The 23,403-nt window shown below is 40.0% G+C and overlaps 3 protein-coding genes across 3 annotated transcripts; 2 read left to right on the top strand and 1 right to left on the bottom strand.

Annotated features, from left to right (window-relative positions):
* Positions 1-4,010: 4,010 nt before the first annotated feature.
* On the top strand, positions 4,011-9,849 carry neto2b (neuropilin (NRP) and tolloid (TLL)-like 2b). Its single transcript, XM_034085734.1, has 12 exons — positions 4,011-4,038; positions 5,409-5,465; positions 5,649-5,801; positions 6,305-6,553; positions 6,704-6,751; positions 6,902-7,029; positions 7,216-7,317; positions 7,582-7,708; positions 7,962-8,075; positions 8,596-8,726; positions 8,820-8,912; positions 8,983-9,849. Exons 1-12 carry the CDS (start codon positions 4,029-4,031, stop codon positions 9,430-9,432), a joined length of 1,662 nt encoding a protein of 553 aa, XP_033941625.1. The 5' UTR covers positions 4,011-4,028; the 3' UTR covers positions 9,433-9,849.
* Positions 9,850-12,423: 2,574 nt separating this feature from the next.
* On the bottom strand, positions 12,424-16,112 carry LOC117447632 (transmembrane protein 116). The gene is made up of 12 exons (XM_034084417.1): positions 16,080-16,112; positions 15,913-15,956; positions 15,176-15,239; positions 14,945-15,076; positions 14,098-14,202; positions 13,958-14,007; positions 13,731-13,847; positions 13,565-13,610; positions 13,327-13,398; positions 13,044-13,197; positions 12,854-12,939; positions 12,424-12,753 (listed from the first exon to the last, which is right to left on the bottom strand). The coding sequence occupies exons 1-12, from the start codon at positions 16,110-16,112 to the stop codon at positions 12,601-12,603; spliced, it is 1,056 nt and encodes a 351-aa protein (XP_033940308.1). The 3' UTR covers positions 12,424-12,600.
* A 970-nt stretch (positions 16,113-17,082) lies between these two features.
* Positions 17,083-23,216, top strand: LOC117448046 (ADP-ribosylation factor 4). Its single transcript, XM_034085129.2, has 6 exons — positions 17,083-17,301; positions 18,155-18,235; positions 18,328-18,437; positions 20,835-20,906; positions 21,577-21,702; positions 21,812-23,216. The coding sequence occupies exons 1-6, from the start codon at positions 17,235-17,237 to the stop codon at positions 21,896-21,898; spliced, it is 543 nt and encodes a 180-aa protein (XP_033941020.1). The 5' UTR covers positions 17,083-17,234; the 3' UTR covers positions 21,899-23,216.
* Positions 23,217-23,403: the final 187 nt, after the last annotated feature.

The raw sequence follows: 23,403 nt of genomic DNA, 5'->3' as shown, positions 1-23,403 counted from the left end.
AGACAGATTTTGTATTTGTTCCACTTTGATCCTCTCTGTCAAACCCCCTAAAACCTCTGCTTTCTAGGTCCCTGATTGCAGCGGAAGAAGCAGGCAAGGCTCCAGCAGGGTTGCCTTGGCAACATATGCAGATTTTAGCAGCTTTGATTTGCAGTAAACAAAGGTGTATCAGTTTTCAAGATTCAAGGCTTTTATTGTCATATGTACATAGCTACAGTGTAGGTCACAGGCCTAAGATAATAGTGCAAGTAAATAAAAATAAAATAGAATATAATATAAATTGTGCAGAATAGTCTATATACAAGTAATTGGAATATTGATATATGTAAGTTACAACCAGATGTTATGGATGTTCTTTCAAAAGATTGTCCACAGCTCGCTGCAGCTCAGGATGAGGTGGTAACGCAGCAGCCCTTCCAAACCCAACAAACTCGAGAAAATGATTCATGCTTCTCAGGAAACACTTTCTCTTCATAATCAATCACAAGGGAGTTGGGTCGTCTTTACAGTAAGTGCCGGGCCTAGATGATGCAACTTTATGATCATGCATATATTCTGTGGGTGAGCGCGTTCATCCCCTGCCGAATTAATTCACCTCAAGGTTGTTACAGCAGAAGAAAAATGTTCCCCACCTTACTGAATAATACTGCCCTTGGAGAATCTGAAAGTGTGGCTCAAGGGCTTTCTGATAGGATGTGTTACTTTGTACTTTATTTTTCTGATGTTTGGTGGCTATTGTTTTTTTGTCTGAATTATATATTATTTGCAAGTATTATGTAAGATACAGGAATTTTAAGGAGCAGGAATGGAAACAAGATCATTATAATTAGAAAGAATAACACAAATAATAGGTGAGACTTTCTCAACATTACATTACATTGCATTTAGCTGACGCTTTTATCCAAAGCGACTTACAATAAGTACATTCGACCAGGAAGACACAACCTTGAAGAAAACAGAATCATATAAGTACATCAGGTTTCATAGAGCCAAGCATTTCAAGTGCTACTCAACTGGCTATAGATACGCCAGTCCTTTATTAGTATATAAGTGCTCTGTTAGCAGTTCTTTGTTCGTAATTCTATCGCTCGAGGTGGAGTCGAAAGAGATGAGTTTTCAGTCTGCGCCGGAAGATGTGCAGGCTTTCTGCTGTCCTGATGTCAATGGGGAGCTCATTTTCCACCATTTTGGAGCCAGGATAGCAAACCCACGTGTTTTTGCTGATGGGAACTTGGGTCCCCCTCGCAGCGAGGGTGCAGCGAGTCTTTTTGCTGATGCAGAGCGTAGTGCACGCGCTGGGGTGTACAGTTTAACCATGTCCTGGATGTAGGAAGGGCCAGATCCATTTGCAGCATGGTATGCAAGTACCAGTGTCTTGAAGTGAATTCTAGCAGTTACCGGAAGCCAGTGGAGGAAGCGGAGGAGCGGAGTGGTGTGGGAAAATTTAGGAAGGTTGAAGACCAGACGAGCCGCTGCATTCTGGATGAGCTGCAGGTCGGATGGCACATGCAGGTAGACCAGCCAGGAGGGAGTTGCAGTAGTCTAGGCGTGAGATGACGAGAGCCTGGACCAGAAGCTGCGTCACTTTCTGGGTCAGCTGGGGACGTATCCTTCTGATGTTGTAAAGCGTGTATCTGCAGCAACGGGTTGTAGCAGCGATGTTTGCAGTGAAGGACAGGTTGTTATCTAGGATCACACCCAGATTCCTTGCAGTCTGGGTCGGGGAAACAACAGAGGTGCCGATGTTGATAGTCAGGTCAAGAGTGGGACAATCTTTTCCCGGAAGGAAAAGCAGTTCAGTCTTGTCAAGGTTGAGCTTGAGGTGATGAGCGGACATCCACTGAGAGATGTCAGCTAGACAAGCAGAGATGCGTGCGATGACCTGGGTCTCTGAGCGGGGAAAGGACAGAATTAATTGGGTGTCGTCAGCGTAGCAGTGGTATGAAAAACCATGCGGGCTAATGACAGATCCGAGCGAGTTTGTGTACAGGGAGAAGAGGAGGGGACCAAGAACAGAGCCCTGAGGGACCCCTGCAGTTAATTGACAAGGGTCGGACTCGGACCCTCTCCAAGTTACCCTGTAGGTACGGTCTTTGAGGTATGAGGTGATGAGGGAAAGTGCAGAGCCTGAAACTCCAAGTTCTTGGAGAGTGCGAAGGAGGATCTGATGGTTCACCGTGTCGAATGCAGCAGACAGGTCCAAAAGGATGATGACAGAGGAGAGGGAGGCTGCTTTAGCAGTGTGCAGTTCCTCAGTGACAGCAAGGAGGGCAGTTTCTGTGGAGTGACCTGCCTTGAAACCAGACTGGTGCGGATCCAGAAGGTTGTTCTGATGGAGATAACAGGAGAGTTGTTTAAAGACAGCGCGTTCAAGTGTTTTAGACAGGAACGGGAGTAGAGAGACAGGCCTGTAGTTTATAACATCAGACGGGTTGAGAGTGGGTTTCTTTAGGAGAGGGTTTACTCTTGCCTCCTTGAGACTGTTTGGAAAGTGACTAGAAGTTAGAGGAGTGTTGATGAAATGGGTGAGAAACGGTAGAATATCAGGAGCGATAGTCTGAAGGAGGTTTGAAGGGATAGGGTCCAGAGGACAGGTGGTAGGGCGGGCAGAGGTAATGAGGGTAAGAACCTCACTTGGCAAGAGAGGGGAAAAGGAGGTTAGTGTGCGGGTGGAAGGAGGGTCTTAACATAAATTAAGCACATTGAAAGTTAATCTCATCACATCTACTGCCTGTGGGAGAATTGGTAAGCAGTGGTGAAATGTATCTTTAAGTGATTTCACTAAATTACTAAGGTAGTTTACATTAGTTAACTTCAATGTATACTTTCACTTCACATTCAAGAGGGAAGTATTATAATTAAAACCCATGTATTGGATGAGTATAGTCAAGAGTTACTGTTTATGACAAACTAAACTGCCCAAATGTAACACTTGAAATGAGCTCAACCCTTCACATTAAATCTTGTGCTACTGTTACACAATATTTAGGCATCATCATCATTCTGTGTGTTAAGTCAAGGAGAGAAGTACAATATATCACAATATATCCCTCATTAGCACCTAGACATTTTGTCAAGTGAGAGTGTCTTTAGCTGCCAGGAACACCCTGACATTGTCTACATCTGTGAGCAGAGACGCTGATTTAAAGCAGTTGCCATCAGCTGCCAGAGGACCTGGTGACAGGCTGTGCTGTTATAAGGCAACAGATCAAAGGAACATTTCCATCCCACCACCTCCTTATTTCTTTCTGCAGCTTCTGCCAGCTTTTTTAGGCTTTAGGCGGCATGTGTCCTTCGAGAAAAATGAGAGTAGACAACAGGGAATGTGCCCTGTTTCCTGCTCTGCATATAAATGCTAAGGAATGCAACGTTTCACATATTTTTGCCCGGCGAGCTTTTTGGCACCTTTTCCTGGCTGTGTGTGTGTGTGTGTGTGTGTGTGTGTGTGTGTGTGTGTGTGTGTGTGTGTGTGTGTGTGTGTGTGTGTGTGTGTGTGTGTGTGTGTGTCTGTGTGTGTGCACCTTCTGCAATCCAGCCCTGAATCAGCTAATTCAATTGTATTATTTAAATTGGGCATTCTTAATGTAGATAAAGATTATGTCGAACATGCTGTGAGGGGATTATCATATTACTTATTACTCATGTATGTTAATGCACATGCGCACTCTGCTCGTCCCCCTTCTCGCGCCAACTGAGCCCAATCTTAAACCCGCGTGCAGTTGCAGTCAGACAGATCCACCGTGTTTGAGAGGACGAGTCACAGACTTCAGCTCGGCAGGAACTGCGTCCTTGCGTTTTGTTTTATTTTATAAGGAATGATGTTGACGAGTCAGAAGTTCATCAGCTGTTTTTTCCCCCTGAAGCTTCTCTTATCCTGACCACTGGGATAAGGATGAAAAGGTGAAAGTTGGATTCTGGAGATCAGTGATAAACATGCGCTAATCACTGACACTGCCGGATTGATGTGAGGGATATACATTTATTTTTGTTTAAATCAATCCGCAAGAAAACGGACTTCAGTTGAAAGGATGCATGCAGGTGAGTGATAATTCATAATGTCATGATTTAGGGCGTTTAATGGTTTATTTATGTTTCTGAGAGAGAGAGAGAGAGAGAGAGAGAGAGAGAGAGAGAGAGAGAGAGAGAGAGAGAGAGAGAGCTATGCAAGCAGGGCCAGAGTTTCTAATCTTTGATAATCTTTTAGAGATGTCGTTTTGTTGACAGAATCGTGTTCATAGGCTTGTGTTTTTTCAGGTGCAATCCCCATTTTTTAGGCACACTAAATTATATCGCAATGAAGATTGTAACATCCTGAAGACATTAAAATCGAACTAATATGTTTTTGTTTAAATTGGCTACCTGGACAGGAGGATTTGGGAGGCCCGTGTTCCTCCCTCCCTCCCTCCCTCCCTCCCACACACACACACACACACACACACACACACACACACACACACACACACACACACACACACACACACACACACACACACACACACACACACACACACACACACACACACACACACACACACACACACACACACACACACACACACACACACACACACACACACACACACACACACACACACACACACACACACACACACACACACACACACACACACACACACACACACACACACACGCACACACAGACAGATAGTCACACTGGAATTTCATGAGAAATTATTCATTTAAATAACGTAAAAAACTTACATTTAGGGAAGTGTCATGTCAGTCAAAAGAAGAATACTTTGTTGCAGTAATTTAATCTAGTTTCATATTTGAGGTTTTCTTGAGGTTTCATATTCTTATTATCTTTTTTTGATAGATATTAGTATTGCTTTTGATAATGTCTTATTGTCTTAAACTGGCCCCCTCTTAGATCACCAACCCTCACAGCCACACATAGGAATATATTGTGTCTGCAGCCAAACTGATGCTTTTCCCTTGTTGTTTGTCAGTGGACGTTTGTGTCAACATGCCACTTTGGTGAAATCTCAAAGCAAGATTTTGGTGGCCTTATTTAGGTCATATGTTATGTAATGGACACAAGCTATGACTTCATGACACATAAACCTTTTTCTTTTTTGATCACAGTATTTTAGGAAACAGCAGATTTTCACAACTGCTACTGAAGTCCACTGTGTTACGTGTAAACCTTAGAGAGAAAAAAGGAAGACTTAAAAATAGATTGATGATTTAAGCAAGCAGATGGTGGATGTACTTATTCTCTTCCTGTCTAACTTTTGAACTCCCCACGCGTGACCTAGTATAGAAATTCAGGGAATGCCCTGAGCTGAGACTACAACCACTGACACACAAATCCTGCTAAACTCCTTTTATTTCCGTTGTTCGTTGAGTGTAACCTTACTCATACTGTCGCCTTTTTTTTTTAACAGTGTGGATATTTTTCCTGCTCATTGATGAAGGATTTGCTCTGGCACAACAGAATAAAGGTTAGATTGATACATAAAATCAAGACACATATTGTAATTGAATTAAAGATCACTGATTTCTTTTTCAAAATGTAATATACCCTTGCCTCCCTTGTGTCAATCATCTTTATTTTGTATCAGTAACTGCACAAATACCTTGATAAAATAGCAGAATGTTTTGTCTGTAATGCTGCATTCATACAGATGCAGGATCAAAAGGGGTTAGACCGTCTCAAAGGCCGCTGCGTTCTCATCACTGTGGAAACTGGCTACGAACCACAGAAGGTGGTACCTTCAACTCTCCAAACTACCCCAAAACATACCCAGCCAATAAGGAGTGTCTGTACGTGCTTGAAGGTAAGCGACAATTTATACTTGAGCAAAATGATTTCCCTGCTTTACAAAGTCAGATTACTTAGTTGGAAATTAAAATAATCCTGGTATGTGTAATATCCGCCTCCTCTGACATTGACAACTTTACTCATCATTTATCACAAGTTTTTGGGGATTTTCAACAATGCTCTGTTTTCAAAACATGTGCTTGAATACTAGCAATTACTCACCAATGCTAAGGTTTTACCTTTGTTTTTCAAGAACAAACAAGCATGCAGGCAATAGCTTTTTCACAATGCAATCCTCATTATATTGCACACCAAAGAATGCATCAAACTGTTATGTCCTTTTGTGCATCACTTTCCCTATAATTGCTCCCGGAGCTCATACAGAACGATCCTACAGTAATTCTTTGGTAAAGATTTGAAAGGAGAAAAATATTTTGAAACTGTGTGTCCATTCTCTGGGAGCATTATATCCCTGAATGACCTCTGTTCAGTCGATGTGACACAGTGCTCTGCTTCCAGCCCTGCCCCGCCAGAGGATAGAGCTACTGTTTGATCCGACCTTCTACCTCGAAGCGTCATTTGAGTGTCGTTTCGACCACATCGAGGTGAGGGACGGTCCCTTCAGCTTCTCGCCGATCATCAACCGCTTCTGTGGCTCAGCCAGTCCCGGGCGTGTGCTTTCGAGCGGACGCTTTATGTGGATCCGTTTCTTCAGTGATGAAGAGCTGGAGGGGTCTGGCTTCCGGGTCGAGTACACCTTCACAGCAGGTGATTAAAACCCAGTGGGGCGGTTTATTGACCCCTGTGTGGCAATGATCTCACCGCACCATCCTGGTACTTAATGTGCATTAGGACTCATTTAATCTACTCTGAAATTCCACTGCTAATCAAATGTGTCTTTATGATTTCCTTCCAAAGATCCTGAATTTCATCTGCATGTGGGAGGACTCTTAAACCCAATCCCAGGTAGCACAACCCCACAGATCTCCGGCTAACTTTAGTAGTGCATCTCTAAAGTTATATGTGATGCAAATTCATGGAAGTCTGCTTTCACTATCACCTCTAATCCCCTAATCTCCTTGTTTTCCATTGGTCTGCTTCTTGTCCGTGGGTCAGATTGTCAGTTTGAGCTGTCAGGGGCTGACGGCCTGATTCGATCCAGTCAGGTGGATGAGGAATATAAAGTGAAGGCCGACCAGGCAGTGGACTGCATCTGGACTATACGAGCCCCGACAAACAATAGGGTATAGTGACAAGTGACAAGTTATATTACATGTGATAAGAAAAACTATGCATTTATAATCCAACCGTCTACACAAGGCCACATACCGCAATACCTTTAAACATGTCTTCTAGAGATGTAGAATACACTAAACTGCATGAAAAATGAACAAAAGGTACAGTTTATCCGTCCTCATTGTTTTTTCCAGATTTACCTGCGATTCTTGGAATACCAGATGGAAAACTCAAATGAATGTAAGAAGAACTTTGTGGCTGTTTATGATGGCAGTAATGCAATTGAGGACCTGAAGGTAATTTATGTTTTAATATGAGTAACTCCAGCCTGTCAAATGAAAGCCATTTCTTCTAATGTATTTTATTAGTTGCACATTATTCTACCAGTTTTTCTCTCCTTCTGCTACACAGCAGGGGTTATCTTTCTTTCCTTGTTTTATATTCTCCTTGTAACCATCATTCTTCAATCATTCATTTGTAGCAACTGTTGTACAGACCTTGGCCTCAATGAGACGACACAACCAAAACTATAAGAGAGAATGGTGTGTGGTTTCTTGCAGGCAAAGTTTTGTAGTACAGTAGCTAATGACATCATGCTGGACACCGGTATTGGAGTAGTGAGGATGTGGGCCGACGAGACGAGCCGCCTCAGCCGCTTCAGGATGCTCTTCACTTCGTTTGCAGACCGTGAGTTTCTCCTTCAGATTATTCCTAACCTTTGTCGTTTTTACCATGTTGCTTTTGTTCAGTTTCTGTATCTGATAATGCAAGCACATATGTTGCAAAGTTGCATTAAATGATAATATATTCAATGAACAAGGCTGGGTTGAACAGAGATGAATAGCATGTCTGAAATGGGATACCTGTCAAACTCCTTTGGCCAAGAAGTAGAAGAATGTATCCTCGCTGTTAATGTCACTGTCACGTGTTTGTCTTTCAGCGCCCTGTTTAGGCAGTGCATTTTTCTGCCACAGTAACATGTGCATCAACACTTCTCTGGTGTGCAACGGCATACAAAACTGTGTCTTTCCCTGGGATGAAGGCAACTGCAAAGGTACTCCAGCTGTCCCAAAGAAAATCCACTATGCTGTGCTGTTTTACAATGAGTGGTGTTGTGTGATGGGATGACATCTCTGGCTTTGTTGTGTCACATTGAGGATCTTGTGCTCTAATTCAAGAAAAAAGACACTCACGTGGGCCCCACTCTCTTAATTTACTCAAATTATCCAAGCAAGGCTTTTACGTCATTTTTCAACCTATTAGAACAGAGCAGGTCTTATTGGCAAATGTTTTGAGGGAGGAAAAATGATCAGATCAACTTCAATGCCTTTGTGGCAAAAGTCCTGCTGATGAGCCTTCTGGCTGTTTAGTGGCTCTAAAGCTCCTCAATGGATTTCGGATGGCTGTTCAGCGGAACAGGCTTTTAGCAAAGGCTCTGAATTGTTCTTGGCAACCAAAGATAAAGACTGTCCTGATGAGAATGGCAACAAGTAATTGACCGGTATACTCTCCGTAACTCTAAATGTAATTCATATTTTATCTTTCTTTGATACTCTTGTAATTTCTATCATTAGAGAAAAAGAGCAAGGGTGTTTTTCACGCGATCACAAAGACTCATGGGACAGTGATCTGCGTGTCTACGGGAGTGGTGCTCCTGCTCCTCATCATCTCAATTCTGGTGCAAGTCAAACAGCCACGTAAGAAGGTAATAATCCAAAGGGTATTATTAATTATCATGCCACAACATATTGGTGAGGAAATACATGATTTATCAAATGTGTTCATTCATATTTCGAAGGTCTTGATACGTAAAAATAACCTTTTCCAACGGGGCGACTTCCAGGAGGTGTTTGACCCTCCACATTACGAACTCTTTACTCTCAGAGACAAGGTCAGTTTGATTACTTTGATACATTATTAGCTGGACATTTTCTTTTTATGTAACAACGTCATCCTTTTAGGAGATGTCAGGGGACCTTGGAGAGCTGTCAGAGGAGCTTCAGTCCTTGCAGGCGCTCAGGAGATCCTCATCCGGCTCACGATGCATTCACGAACACCACTGTGGCTCTCAGGTGTCTGTCAACTCCATCAAAGACAGCCAAGGTGCACATGGCCTTCGAAGGGGATCCATGGATCTTCCTGCTTTAAGAGAGGACTTCCAAAACGCCTTACCTCCCTTCAGGGACTTGAACAGCAGTATGCGGAAGAAGAGCTGGCCCAGTATGAAACCAGCCCGTATGCAGGGCCACCAAGGAATAGGGGAAAGAGTGCTGGGGCGGCAGGATAGAGTGATGGAAGAGGAGGAAGAGGAGGAAGAAGATGGAAGGTATGATGTGTATGTACGCAGAGCAGGAAGCCGAAGGGGGAACTATGAAATGGCCCAGAAAAGGTCCTTGTCCATGGACTTCTGAAAAGAAAAAAGTTTTGCACAGTAAATACTGCAGCGCAACTTCAGCCAGTGCCGCATTTTGGGAACAGTTCTTCATATTTACAGAAAATAGGAGACAATGCGTGGACACCGAAACAGCTGACGTGAGACATTATTGTGCTATTTTTCATCGGTGTAAAAGTGAAGAAGGATGTTAATGCTGTTTAGTGTTCTTGTTATCAATGTATTTTGTAAAGCAAATATGATACATTTAGTTAAAATATGTTTTCATTCAGTGTTAAGGTTATAAATAATGTATACAGAGTTTGATTACAATTTCAACACAGGATGCTAAAATCAGCTCAGTTTTTTTTGTATGTGTTATTACCTGTATTAAAGAATAAATGGCTACATTTATATGCACCATTGTTTTAGGAAAAATGTCATCCTGATACTGATATAGAGTCAGTTTTACACTAGATATTAAGCTACAGACCATTTTGGGATAGGATCACATCTTCGGCAAAGCTCGGACTTACATTTAGGAGGTTGCAATTTCTCCTTCTCCAATTCCTACCCCTCCAATTCCTGCACCATTACTTGGACGACACAATTTTCAACCATGCCCTTCATTTTATTTGAAGATTCTATATCTTTAAAGTTTTATGACTCAATCGGTCAAGTACCTCCTGGACAAATGTTTTGCAATGATCATAATCTCGCACAGACTAAAGGTGAAAACAATACCACCGACATGCCGTCACGGTTGGTAAACACGCTGTTGTGCCTGGTTACCATCAGCAACCGTCTGTCAGCTGTGTTGCTTACAGGAGGCAGGTGTGTGAGTTGAGGCGGGATCTTCCTAAAGGTGTGTCACACAAGTATGCTGGTTGGAACTTCCCATATAAAGTGAAATGTCAAAGTATGATGTTTTATAATATGATTACATGACCACAATAACATAAAACTGCTAACCTGCTTAATGGGAATAACAACTGTAAATCTCAGTAATGTTATCTTTAAGTCTGATGAAAAACAGTTGTGTACCAAACATCATCGAGTTGCAATAGATAAGTGGAACTTGGAGCACTGGAATGTGAAAGCTAAATATTTTATTATGAATGCCAGCAATGACCTTGTAAAATGGTTCAACTGAGTTTCACTATAGTTTCTTATTATAACATGTTGTATCGCAATAATAATGTTGAGGAGAATCAGACAATGTAAAAAAGAAAATTCATATTGTAAAATATATATAGAAGTGTTTCTTTTTAGTTTTTCTTAATTCCCCAAAATGTATGTATTACTCTTTATTTTCTCACACACAGCTTTGTGTTTAGTGTGCCACAATACTTAGATAACCTTGGAGCTGGAGGACAGAACGCATTTGAAAATCCAAAGAGTCACTTCCACCACCTCCGAGTCTACTGCAAATCTGTGGTTTATTCATCACATTCAGAAAACTCACTGGGCAGATGAGCAACTATGCATACACACAGACAATCATGAACATGCAGTGTTGTCACCACAGAATGTGTGTGTTTGTCAGTGAGCACTGTCATGTCACAATGATTAACACCATAATACACAGGACCAGCACAATAACAAGTAGACTATAGGGCCAACTACAAATAGGGTATCATTAACATTATGATGATTTTCGGCCCTTATATTAGAAGAAACACAATTGATCAAATCTCTATCTTTTCCAGGAGCTGTATTTCTGCTGAGTAAGGCTTTTCAGTTACACTCTGGAAGGAGCAAAGTCATTATTTTCATCACAATATCCATGAAAAGGACATCTGGGGATACATCAGGTAATGGATAGCTGCAACTAACACTCAGGTGCAGGTTGCATGGCTTTTTATTACTGCACATTAAAGTGACTCATCAATTTAAATGTGTGCGTATAAGCTTATCTTATCAGCATATAGGGGTGTTTGTTATACCTTCCTTGTCTTAATTAATAGCAAAATGAGAGAAGAAAAACAAAGCTCTGATAAATGGAACAACATTTATTTCTTAACAGGCAAGAAAACACATCTAATATCTATGATGTATCCCTGTCTGTTTCAATAGGGCAATTGCTACATTTTTTTTAATCCTTGTGTTATGTTTAACCCTCATGTTTTAATATTTGCCTCAACCCTATGGTATAGGCAATAGGTGACTGTGTGGCCTTCAACAAAGAATGTGAACATCAAGTTATTTTTTACAGTGCGGTACATTAGTGAGTTAGGTGATTACTACACAATACTGTAACTGTACAGGTTGGCCTGTTCCCTGTCAATCATTAACAGATAGTTAAACTCGGACACACACACACACACACACACACACACACACACACACACACACACACACACACACACACACACACACACACACACACACACACACACACACACACACACACACACACACACACACACACACACACACACACACACACACACACACACACACACACACACACACTTAAACATGACCATGGAGTATACGTTATTACACATGAAATCTGAACTTTTGTCCTGTGATGGTTGTGCGCTTGTGTGTGTGCGAACAGCAATATAACAATATGCCTCTTGAGTTACACAATCAAACACTATTCTTTATAAGGTACACACAGACATGACACAGCAGATATTGTGTTCCTTCGTGTGTGTGCAGCAACGCGGCATTCCTCACTGTTCTAAATGCAGACTGAACTCTGTGACAGTGTAGGTGACACAGACTTCTAAACGGTGAACACAGATTATGCAACCACAACAGTTTTGGGGTTTGCAAGTCAATCAAAAATAATTATTGACTTGAACTAGAGAGTACTGAGGGACCATTTCATATCAAGAACAAATAAATGCAACAATTGGTTGAGCAGCACCTTTTCAAATAATATAAACACATTTTACATCGTAATAAAACATTAAAGACATATAAATACAACACAATTGATGCACTATAATTTTCCCCACTCAGACCAAAGATTATACTTTATGCAACAAAGACAGAAAACAGCAGCACTGCATTAGTTGAGCTTTTTCACAAGTATTTTTGTTGTCTTTCCTCGTATTGTTTTTTTATCTTCAGCCCATGTTGTTCTTCCGTCACAATGGACATGAAGTCTTTAAGTGTTCTGGCATGCAGTCAGTCTTCCTCAGGCCTGTGTGTTGTCCCTGCAGCAAAACAATGTCTCTCGATGTAAAGTCAACAATCAAAGAGAGGTCGGCATTGATTCATCGAAGAAGGCCATGTGTTCGTGTGTCACTAGCGGTGTATTCTCCCCAAGAACGGCCTGCGTGAAGTTGGGCCGTCTCCAGGCGTAAACCATACTGTTCAGGAAGCCTTGCAGGGACACACTGGCAGCCTGAAATAAACACAAACATCAATATAACATGCGACTCAGATATCAGATCGATCAGATCATGTTTAAATATGTTTTTCATTTGAAATCTTATGAAACGTACCTGTATCATATAAATACCAAATAGGCTGCGTTGTTGAATGCTTGGTGTCCAGATCATCAGGGTAGACAGCAGAATGAGAACAAGTGCTAGAGCAGGAAAGAACACAAAGCATTAATTTGATGTTGATTTGAAGCTGATGACGTCTATTTCATTGGCTACGGTGTGCGTGTGCGCCTCTGTGTGTGTTTACCTGGGGCCCAGCAGAATAAGATGACCAACACCATATTTCTTGATGTTGAAAACACTCTTTTGAATCTCCTTCTTGAACGTCCATCTCCCTCCACAGGGAAAAGTCCTTGCTGCTCATGTCTCTCATACCATTTACCAACCTTATAGTATATAACCTGAAACAAAAAAAGGTTACAGTCTGCTTTCACCCAAGTATGTATGACTCAAGGTTTAAGATAGCATTTTTAAAATAGACATCATAAAAGTAAATCTATGAATTATTTTATAAAAATGTTATGACTTACAGAGGAAGATATCATCACTGGTATCACAACAAGGAAAAGAATAACTCTGATGGAAATGTCATGAGTTATCTCCTGGTAAAGAAAACAAATGTTACGTTAGCACAAACACATTGCAAATGATATACCAGTCAAATATAGTCAAATATCATTTATAAAAATGGTGTAAATAAACACTGTAAATTCAAATAAATGTATACACAAAAGGCCTTAAAGTCTCATGAGACAGTTTTATACTCACGTCTTCAGAGCAGAACTTTCTCCCGACATCCAAGAACAATATACAACTGAGAAAATAAACAATCAGACATTTCAGAATTGCATGAGAACGGATGTTTTCTCTCTCCTGTAACTCATTTTAAAGTAGTCACTTTAGAAGTAGCTATTAATAAAGCTTGTGTGCTCACCTAGTGCAGTATCTGCTGTTGTTACGGACAATCGTTGAGATCTCATTGAGTGGAATCAATGGGGCACTATTTTTGGGAGTGAGCACATATGCTAAGTATAATACAATCGGGAACAACCTGTAATATAAGACAAACAAAAACACATAATTACATTTTGTATAACAGGGATAAGAAACACAAAGTCTGGAAAGTTAATTAAACGTATAATACGCTGTTGACCAACTCACCATACAATGGCATAAACAGGAATCGTGACTATTCTCCTTCTGCACTGAGTCTGTAAATCAGATGGATAGGGATCAATAATTAAATCAATTCTGTTTTTTTTGTCCATTATTCAAATATACAAATGCAGTGGACGCCTCACCTGTCCTCCCTCATCCTCTGTGGGTCTTGCTCTCCACCCTTGTATTGCATTCTTTGACTCCCATGCATAAACCCCCACCAGCAGAAATGATATAAAATAAAACGTCTGGAAAGGATTGGACAAACAGATTTTAATTATTTATTGGCCAACTTGGGTGTTTTGAGAACATAACAGCATTTCCAATATTATACTTAGTTCACTTATTTATTTATTTTTGATCAACTCAGAAATGTTAACTCAGAGTTTATTTTACTTTATTTCACTTTTACTTATTTACTTTCTGGTCTATATATTCAGAAAAACCCCACAATCTGAACTAAATGGAATTGAGTTACACAGTTTGAGTTCCTTCATCAAATACTTTTCCAATCTATAGTCTACCCTTAAATGTTATTACCTTAAAATACATTAAAAAGTGTGTATTCAGTAAATATGTAAGATTTAAGTTGATGCGATTTACATAAAGAATTTCGGGAACAGCTATTGTAAAGTCTTAAAAACAATTAAAAGAGCATTTTAATCATCATTCCATCTCAGACATCAGTGCACAGAGGCATTTGCATTACTAAACTTGTCACGGCAAAAGTGCTGACCACTTTGCTTTGTATATGCAACACCAGGAACAATCCTCAGGGAACTCCTGCAGTGATTTGATTAGATAATGAGATAATGATTTGATCCTCAACCCGCTGGGAAGTACCAACATTTAGTCAGGTTTTTATCCTCAACTTCCCCACCTTGTTTTCGAAGGTTACAATGCAAATTGTAACCCCTTCACCCACCAGGAAAACAATATTTATTTGAAGAGGCGAGAGGCTTTAACCAAGTGAAAGTAATTGTTCCTCACCAGTGTCATCGGCAAGCCATAATGGCAGATGACTTCATTGTTGTTTGGCCTCACTTTGTTCAGGACACTGGTGGACAAGAGGATCAGAGCAGCCAGGAGGTCTGCTAGGGCAAGCTGTACCAGGAGGTGCACCTGCAAACAATACAAAAATAAAACAACAGTATAAAAAAGAAACAACAACAAACTATGAAAAGTATAAAAACATATGTATATTTGTATTTACTGAACCACCTGTTTCTTTAGATTCCTCCATCTCACAATGGAAACCAGCAAGACAGAAAAACTCCCAATCACACTGCAAATAATAAGACATATTCAATGTAGACCATTGAGGCTGTGGCAAAATGATATTGGCACAACATTACTTTTAGTATATTTCTTATAAGGCTTATAGTGAATGATGAACATAAAGTTGAAACTCATGGTATTTGGCACAAAACCAACACTAAACCGAGAAGCCAAGAAGTGTTTATTGCAAAAGTCGGTGTTAATGACACATCTCAGACGCATGTGACACCTGCATATAAAATGACATACACCTCCTGGCTTAATACTAACTAACCAATGTGATTTGTTACCCGCTTACCCTCCGTCTTATTGTTTTGCTTTCTTTATTACAAGCAAAAGAAAGAAATCAAGAGATGATAAAGTAATACACAGCTCACAAGGCTGATGGAGTACAGTGATGGACGTTTTTTAAAAGAATAAGAAGCTACAATTGACCTGTGAGCTTCAAGTCTGTGCTGACTATTGCATTTACATGGTGGCAGTATCTTTAATACAACAGTAACGTAGGGTAAGAACACAGGAGGAATTCAGAAAGAAAACATATGCTCCCGCTTCAGCTAACATGTTGCCTTGCTGATTTGGCAAACCTCTCCACAATGAGAAGAATGGAAGTTTTAGATTATGATTCTGCTGATAGAGAACGCTTACTGTACAATGTTAAAATATGTGAAGCATATTACCTGAGAGTGAGTAACCCTATGTACTCTTTAGTGAGAACATCAATCTGAAAAACAGAATTCAAACATTACATCAGAAATGTCCTTATTATTTCTCTCCTAAAAGCTTTTATTAAAATATGCTTTTTTAATGTTCTATGTATCATGAACTGAACAGTGTTAATGCCTACCTGCTCTGCACTCAGTAAACCATGGTCCTCCATGGTAAATATCCAGTTATCAGTCTATTCAAAACTCACACTCTGTTCCTGCACAGGTACAAACCCTTCTCCATACCTGGCCTTTGTCAATATATGTATTTGTATCCAATCACATATCTATAAAAGTATGCCCCTTGTCACATGCTGCTGCTTTGACTCCACCTGTTTTCAGAATAGTGAGTGCCACTCTTTAGAAACATGGGACTTCCCAGGTACAATTGGAATATTCCTTGTCTTACCTCCAGTCTCTCAAGAAATTAAAACACTTACAGGAAACAGAAATACTGTGAAACTGAATTTCCAACAATTTTCCATGGACTTTTACCTTCTTTTTCCTACCAAAATAAAATGCCCATGCTTGTGTTTTCCCGTAGCCTGCATGTATATTATCTATACTCATAAGAATATCTCTGTAATTAATTAGATTGATACACAACTGCACACACAGGGCTTTGAAGCACAGTGACTCTGAACTCGGTACTCAAGATACCGTGTATTATACTGTATACAGTATGGTTGTATTATATCATTATACATCACTATTACTTGTGATATACTTTTTGCACTACTTTTTATTTTGTATTTTATTATATATGTTGGATTGTTGGAGGAGCTCAGGTCATAAGATTGTCAGTGCCATTTATACACTGTAGCTTTGTGCATGTGACAATAAAACCTTTGAATCTTGAAAGAACGGTAAAGTCTGTGTTACAGAGCTATCTAGTGGTAGGAATCGGCCTTGCATTTTGGCCTGCTACAAACCTTTAAAAAGCTAACTTTTGTTCAGTGTTCAGGACGGACAAAACTATTGATGATGGCGCAGGGTATACTGTACAAATGGGGCAGGGTATATTGTACGAATGGGGCAGTTTAAATGTGTTCGGAATAAACAAGTAATGCATTGAAAAAGTCATTGTCCACAGCTGTTGACGTATGTCGATAAAGTTTATTCAAAGTGATGACGTCGTGGATTCCACGTTGGCCCGGACGTGGCAGTCGGCAGACCTCAGAGGAGCTGTACCTTATACATCCATGAGCTGTACCCGGATCAGTGTGAAACGACCACACGTCGCTGTTGCCTGGCTAATATCAGTTCTTCATACATTCTAACATCATCAGCCAGCCATGGGGCTCACTATCTCTTCACTCTTCGACCGTTTCTTTGGCAAAAAACAAATGAGGATTTTGATGGGTGAGTGAAAGCTACGTTAGTGAGGGGTTCGGTTTTTAGCTTTAGCTTTAGATAAAGTAGCTAACGTTAGCTAGTCGTTGATGAGCTTTCAATAGCATTGCAGTTATCAAACTTTTAAAGTATAACATTGGGACAGAAGCGACATATAAATAAAACGTAGAACGATGTAGTGATTGTGACTGTGGAAACTAAAGGATACAATAATCATATAAAGTGTTCAGTGAGCTTCACATCACGTTAGCTAGTTTTAGGGTTTGGCAGTGAAGACTGCCAACGACAACTATATCCAGAAAATGGCTTAATTATCAGTTAAGCCCCGTACCCCCGGTACAAAGTAAAATCTTTAGCACTGTAAGATATTTGAGTGAAAGCTTTGGAGTTAACTTTTAACTTTGTATTCATTCGGGAGAAAATGAACGGTTGTCAGTGACATTATTATAAACATAACATGTTGGCTGATATGAGTTCACCTAACTTGAATTTAGACGGTAACCTGTTACCTGTACACTTTGTTTAACTTGTTGTTTGGTGACGCGAACTAACTCCTTGTGACGACTGTGTTGCGTCATGTTCCAGTCCCGTATCCGGATTGTTGGGCAATGATAGTTTTTAAAGTTGAATAAAGACCAAGATAGTTTTTAATAACAGTGGGCATTCCTTCCACTAGAAGTGATTCATAAAAATGGCTCAGTACACAAGTATTGTGTGTGCAGTCATATGTAAGTCCTTTGCTGTCTAATGATTAGACTTATAGGAAACACCTGTTATGCAATTTACAGCAGGTTGTCATCCATATCTATTAACTCCTAATCTCTCCTGATAAAAATGTTTTCCTTCACATTTTCTCCTGTAGTTGGCCTTGATGCTGCCGGAAAAACGACTATCTTGTACAAATTGAAGCTTGGGGAAATTGTGACCACCATTCCAACCATTGGTAAGAGACACTCCAACAGTTACTATTACTTTTGACAAATGAAACTTTGTATTCAGTGTTATTAAATATGCCCCTTATCTTCCCCCGGAAAGGTTTCAATGTGGAGACAGTAGAATATAAGAATATCAGCTTCACCGTGTGGGATGTTGGCGGTCAGGACAAGATCAGACCCCTCTGGAGACATTACTTCCAAAACACACAGGTATGACAGGTGTGACTTTGCCGATGCTGACCGCCCATGTTTAATATAATAACTGTAGTGTCAAGGAAGAGGAGCAGCAGTATTACGCAACTGTAAAATGCTTCTTCTCTGATCACCAAGTAAAGATATTTGATTACAATACTGATCAACCAGAACTCATCAAAGTATGATGCTGCAGCTTCATCAAGTAGACACATATTTCTAAAGGGGCCACAGATTCCACTTAATGCCATTTGTACTTGTGTATTAATTTGTACACACACACACACACACACACACACACACACACACACACACACACACACACACACACACACACACACACACACACACACACACACACACACACACACACACACACACACACACACACACACACACACACACACACGTTTGTGAACTAAGATAAGATGGACCTTTATTAATCCCGTGGGGAAATTCAGTAGTTTAACAGCAACCGGGTAAGGATGAAAAACAGGACAGTACAGATTCACACAGATTACTACAATTCAAATCAAAGATACACATTTAAAATGATAAAATAAGAGATGAATTAAAATGAACATATATACATATTAGTCATATATACATATTAGATATATTTACATGTGTGTGTGTGAAAACGGTGTGTATTTTATGTCCAGTAATTGTGTCACAAAGTTTTATGTTGTTTTCCTCTGGCTACATTGGGGCTGTTTGTAAAAGTAAATACATTTCAAACTATATTAATATTAATGCTCTGAATGTTGTATGGAGAACCTTTCTTACTGTGATTGTTTAACCCAGATCATTCCTTCATTAGCCAAACTATTAAGTGTTTTTTTTGGTAACAAATCTCCAAACTGTACTTAGGCCTGTCACGATAATTAATTTTGTTGGACGATAAATGTTCCCGTAAAATTATTGCGATAAACGATAATATTGTCGGCACCGTTGTAAGACCATTTTAGACCACTGACATAATGATAATATATAATAATAATTCAAGTACATCCTTTCAAACATAACTCTTTATTGAACATTGCAATTGAAATGTGAAATAATAATATTCAAATATATAAATTATATATAATAAATAAAACAAATTAAATATATAAATAAATAAATATGAGCACACATTGTCTCACAAGCAAAAAAAACCTCCTTAAAATAGCAGTCGAGTGTACAGTCCACTAGGGATGCTCCGATCGGTCACCGATGGAGATCGGCCGATACTCACTCTCTACCGATCGATCGGTGCTCTCTAAACATGCCGATCGCGAGAGCCGATCGCGAGAGCCGATAACATGACGTAAAATACATGACACTTTTCTCTGTGTGCGGCAAAACAAGCTCGCCAAAATGGCTTCACCGGTCTGGCATTATTTCAAGGTGTCCGAAAAAGACAGTAAAATAGCGGTATGCAACGTGTGTGAAGCAGAAATCCTGCAGCTCCGCCCGCTGAGACGGACCGGTGAGCGGAGCGAAACACACAAGAGTTAGACCTAACACAACAGCTATTTTATCTACCTCTGGAACAAGCTAAACTAGTCATTATAAATATATTTATTCTTCACTGTCGGGTCACTCATTACTGGATCAGTGAGCTGCATGAGATACTGACAGGCTGTCAGGAGGGAGAGAGGAAAAGAGAGCGCTTCCGCTAATTTCTCCTGTGTTATTATCCAAAGTGAATGTAAACTTGAATAATGTACATCATTTGAATGTAATAATTAAGTTGATTGTTGTTTGTGGAAGCTCCAGTGAATGAACCCCATTAACTGAGTTTTAAACATCACTTTAAATGGAAGATTTAAAGTGATGTTTAAATCTTCCATTTAGGCCCCGCCCACTTGATCGGATCGGCGATCGGTATCGGCCGATACTGATTCCGGCGATCGGCCCCGAAATTGGCGATCGGAGCATCCCTACAGTCCACTGTCCATACAAAGACCCAGATGCCTCAACAGGCCATATCCAAATCTGTGCATGTAAACGGCAATTTATCGAGCTCAGAAAAGTAATCGAGTCCATTTTTATTTATCTTACGATAAGTCAATTTATTGATTATCGCAACAGGCCTAAATGTACTCCTCTCCCAATTACTGTTGTAGTTGTTCTTGGATTATATTCAATAATTAGCCATTTCTACACATCTGGTAATGGTAAACTGTACATAACTACACTACAAAACAACATTTTAGTCTTTATAAATGAATTTACTCACTAAAAGTTATATTCAGAATAAATTGATTGTCAAGTCTATAAAATGTTTTTTTTTTTTTTTTAAATGGAAGAATATCAGCATAACAGTTTTCCATATTCAAAAGTGGCGTCTTTGAATGTCTATAGCCAAAGATATACAGCTCACTATCACCGAAGATCAACTAACCTCGTTGATTTATTTTTCTGACCTAGGGCCTCATCTTCGTGGTAGACAGCAATGACAGAGAAAGAGTGGCAGAGTCTTCAGAGGAGCTTCAGAAGATGGTTGGTATTACATTTGTTCAGCATGACATGGACTGAATATTGTTCTCTGTGCAGGGATGAATTACAGAGAGCTTCATCATTTGGCATTATTGTTGTGACATGCAGAGTTGTTGTCTCATGTTGTGACGTAGGTAAATCAAAGTGAATAGAACAGTGTCAACCCTACATTGGATGACAAGCCTTTAAACCAAAAACAACAGGATCTGTTCATGAAGATATTGCGTGGTTAACCCTTGAATTTCGTAATCATTGTGTAACCTTGTCGACTTCTACTGAGCACATCAACAATACAAGTGCCCGATTGCCTTAAATCTCACTTGATAAATGCAGTACACTGAGTCAGTGTAACAAAAAATGACTGAAGTAAACACTGCATGAAATGTCCCTTCAGTAGGTTATAATGTTTGCATTTTATTCATTGTAATCAAGTTTTTTTTTTTAACCAAGGTAGATTTCTTTTTACCCTGGATTTGTGTCGATGCCTAAAACTATCAAATGTTTAAAACAATTTAGAACTGACTCTTTTTCCTTCTAGCATTTTGAGTGTTTGAATGTATTGACCACCTGCAAAATAGGTCTGCAGGGCTCGAACCAGGGACATTGTAAAGCTAGTCAGCTTCTCAGATCCCTAATATTAGAGCTGATACTAATCTACCGTCTGCCCCTCTAGTTGACGGAGGACGAGTTGAAAGACGCCGTTTTGCTGGTGTTTGCTAACAAACAGGACCTTCCCAATGCCTTACCAGTCAGTGAGCTTACAGAAAAACTCGGCCTACAAGCCCTCCGCAACAAAAATGTAAGTAAACATGCTCCGTATACACCGGAGTGTAATTTGTAATCATGTGCAGAGTTGCATTTATATATCTTCCTATGTAACTCACGCCATATCCTCTTTGTGCCCACAGTGGCACATCCAGTCAACCTGCGCCACCCAGGGCAGCGGGCTGTACGAAGGACTCAACTGGCTGTCCGAGGCCTTGACCAAGAACTAAAGAAGGATCAGCTGGAGAGATGAGAGAGAAAGACTGAATCCAACAGGACGGGAGAGAAGGCACAGACATTCAATCCAGAAACATTTGGCCTTCCAGCACCAATGTTCACAAAAAGGACAAGGCTAGAGGACAACATGTAATCATCTTTGGAACTTTTTAATTACTTTTTTTCCTTCTTTTATTATCAATGATATTACCATATTATCTTTTGACATAGTCTCTATTTTTCTCCTATCGTTCCTAAGCTCTTTAAACGGCGATATGTTGTAGTGACACATTCAGTTGCATGATGAGCAAATGGCCTGTTAGGGAAATGTAATGCAAACAATGCAAAGAATAACGGGAGGTGTTTTCCACTCTAAACCCTGGCTCCTGTCTAGGTAGCATTTGCATTAATTGACCACTTTTATAATTTTTGGACTTTCTTACAGCCATTGTGGAGCCTAGGTTGGAGGTATGATAATATACCTAGGGCTTCGAGAAGGACACCTTGTTGGCTGCCTCAGGCTGTTCCTCTCTGCATCCCCTCGTGGATATTTGACTTCCTTTGTGCTGCACTGCTATGTCTCATGCCGACTCATTTCTGTGAGGGCCTTTAGCTCGTAGAATGAGAAGGATGACGATTGCAGCAATTAGTTGGTAGTGTGAAACCACGTGGCCTCCGAGTAAATGGATCCACAAAGGAACTTTGTGCCTTCTGGTCCTTCAAAATCACAAAATCTGAGTAATCCTTTCCTTATCTCATTCTGAGGTCATGCTCCCTCACACGATGCTTTAGTGACTTCTGCTTTTGAAAGACAAATAATGGGTTGAGACATTTCCTTTGGTTCTGCAATGTGTGCTGAGGTTCAGTAAAACCCCCTATCTGAGTGTAGATAGCTTCTTTACAACTTGAACCAGGTTTTCTTCCTGTTTAAACATTTGTGGTTCTGCACTCCTCTTTCTCCTTTTTCTGATGGCTACCATGAAGAAGGTTTTGATTAAATGTCAGTTCTTCAATTTACTTTAACGGAAAATCTCTTTTACCCTAAAACGAGGAAGGAAGCGTCTTTTCAGTTTTCACACGACAATGTTGTGTGACACAGTAAAGTAGCATGTTTTTTGTTGTTGTTGTTTGAGTTTGTTGTACTTCCTGAAGGTTAATACTGTATTATAATCTTTTCTACCGCTCTTGAAATACAAATACACACCTGGCCTTTAGTTTGTTTTTGTGTATACATTCCAACCTATGCTTGCAGATCCTGGAGCTGCCACTCTTAAAATTAGCAAAATAATATTTTACAAAAAAGCTCTGAATAAAGACAATGTTTAAAAAAGAGTATGCGTTTTGGAATCCACTCATTGTTGATGACGGCAGTTGTTACTTTTCTCTGGACTTTAAGTTGTTACTCATTAAAAGCATCGTGAAAAAAATCAGATCATCCTTACTACATTTTCAAATTTCAAAGTTTCATAATTTCCGGCTCAAAAATTCCAGTTGTCTTTAATCAGGAAATGAGCATTTC

This window comes from Pseudochaenichthys georgianus, chromosome 6 (genome assembly GCF_902827115.2).
Source record: "Pseudochaenichthys georgianus chromosome 6, fPseGeo1.2, whole genome shotgun sequence".
Lineage (NCBI taxonomy): Eukaryota > Metazoa > Chordata > Actinopteri > Perciformes > Channichthyidae > Pseudochaenichthys > Pseudochaenichthys georgianus.
Note: the sequence above shows the minus strand (reverse complement) of the source record. Positions and strands in the feature narration are given on the sequence as shown.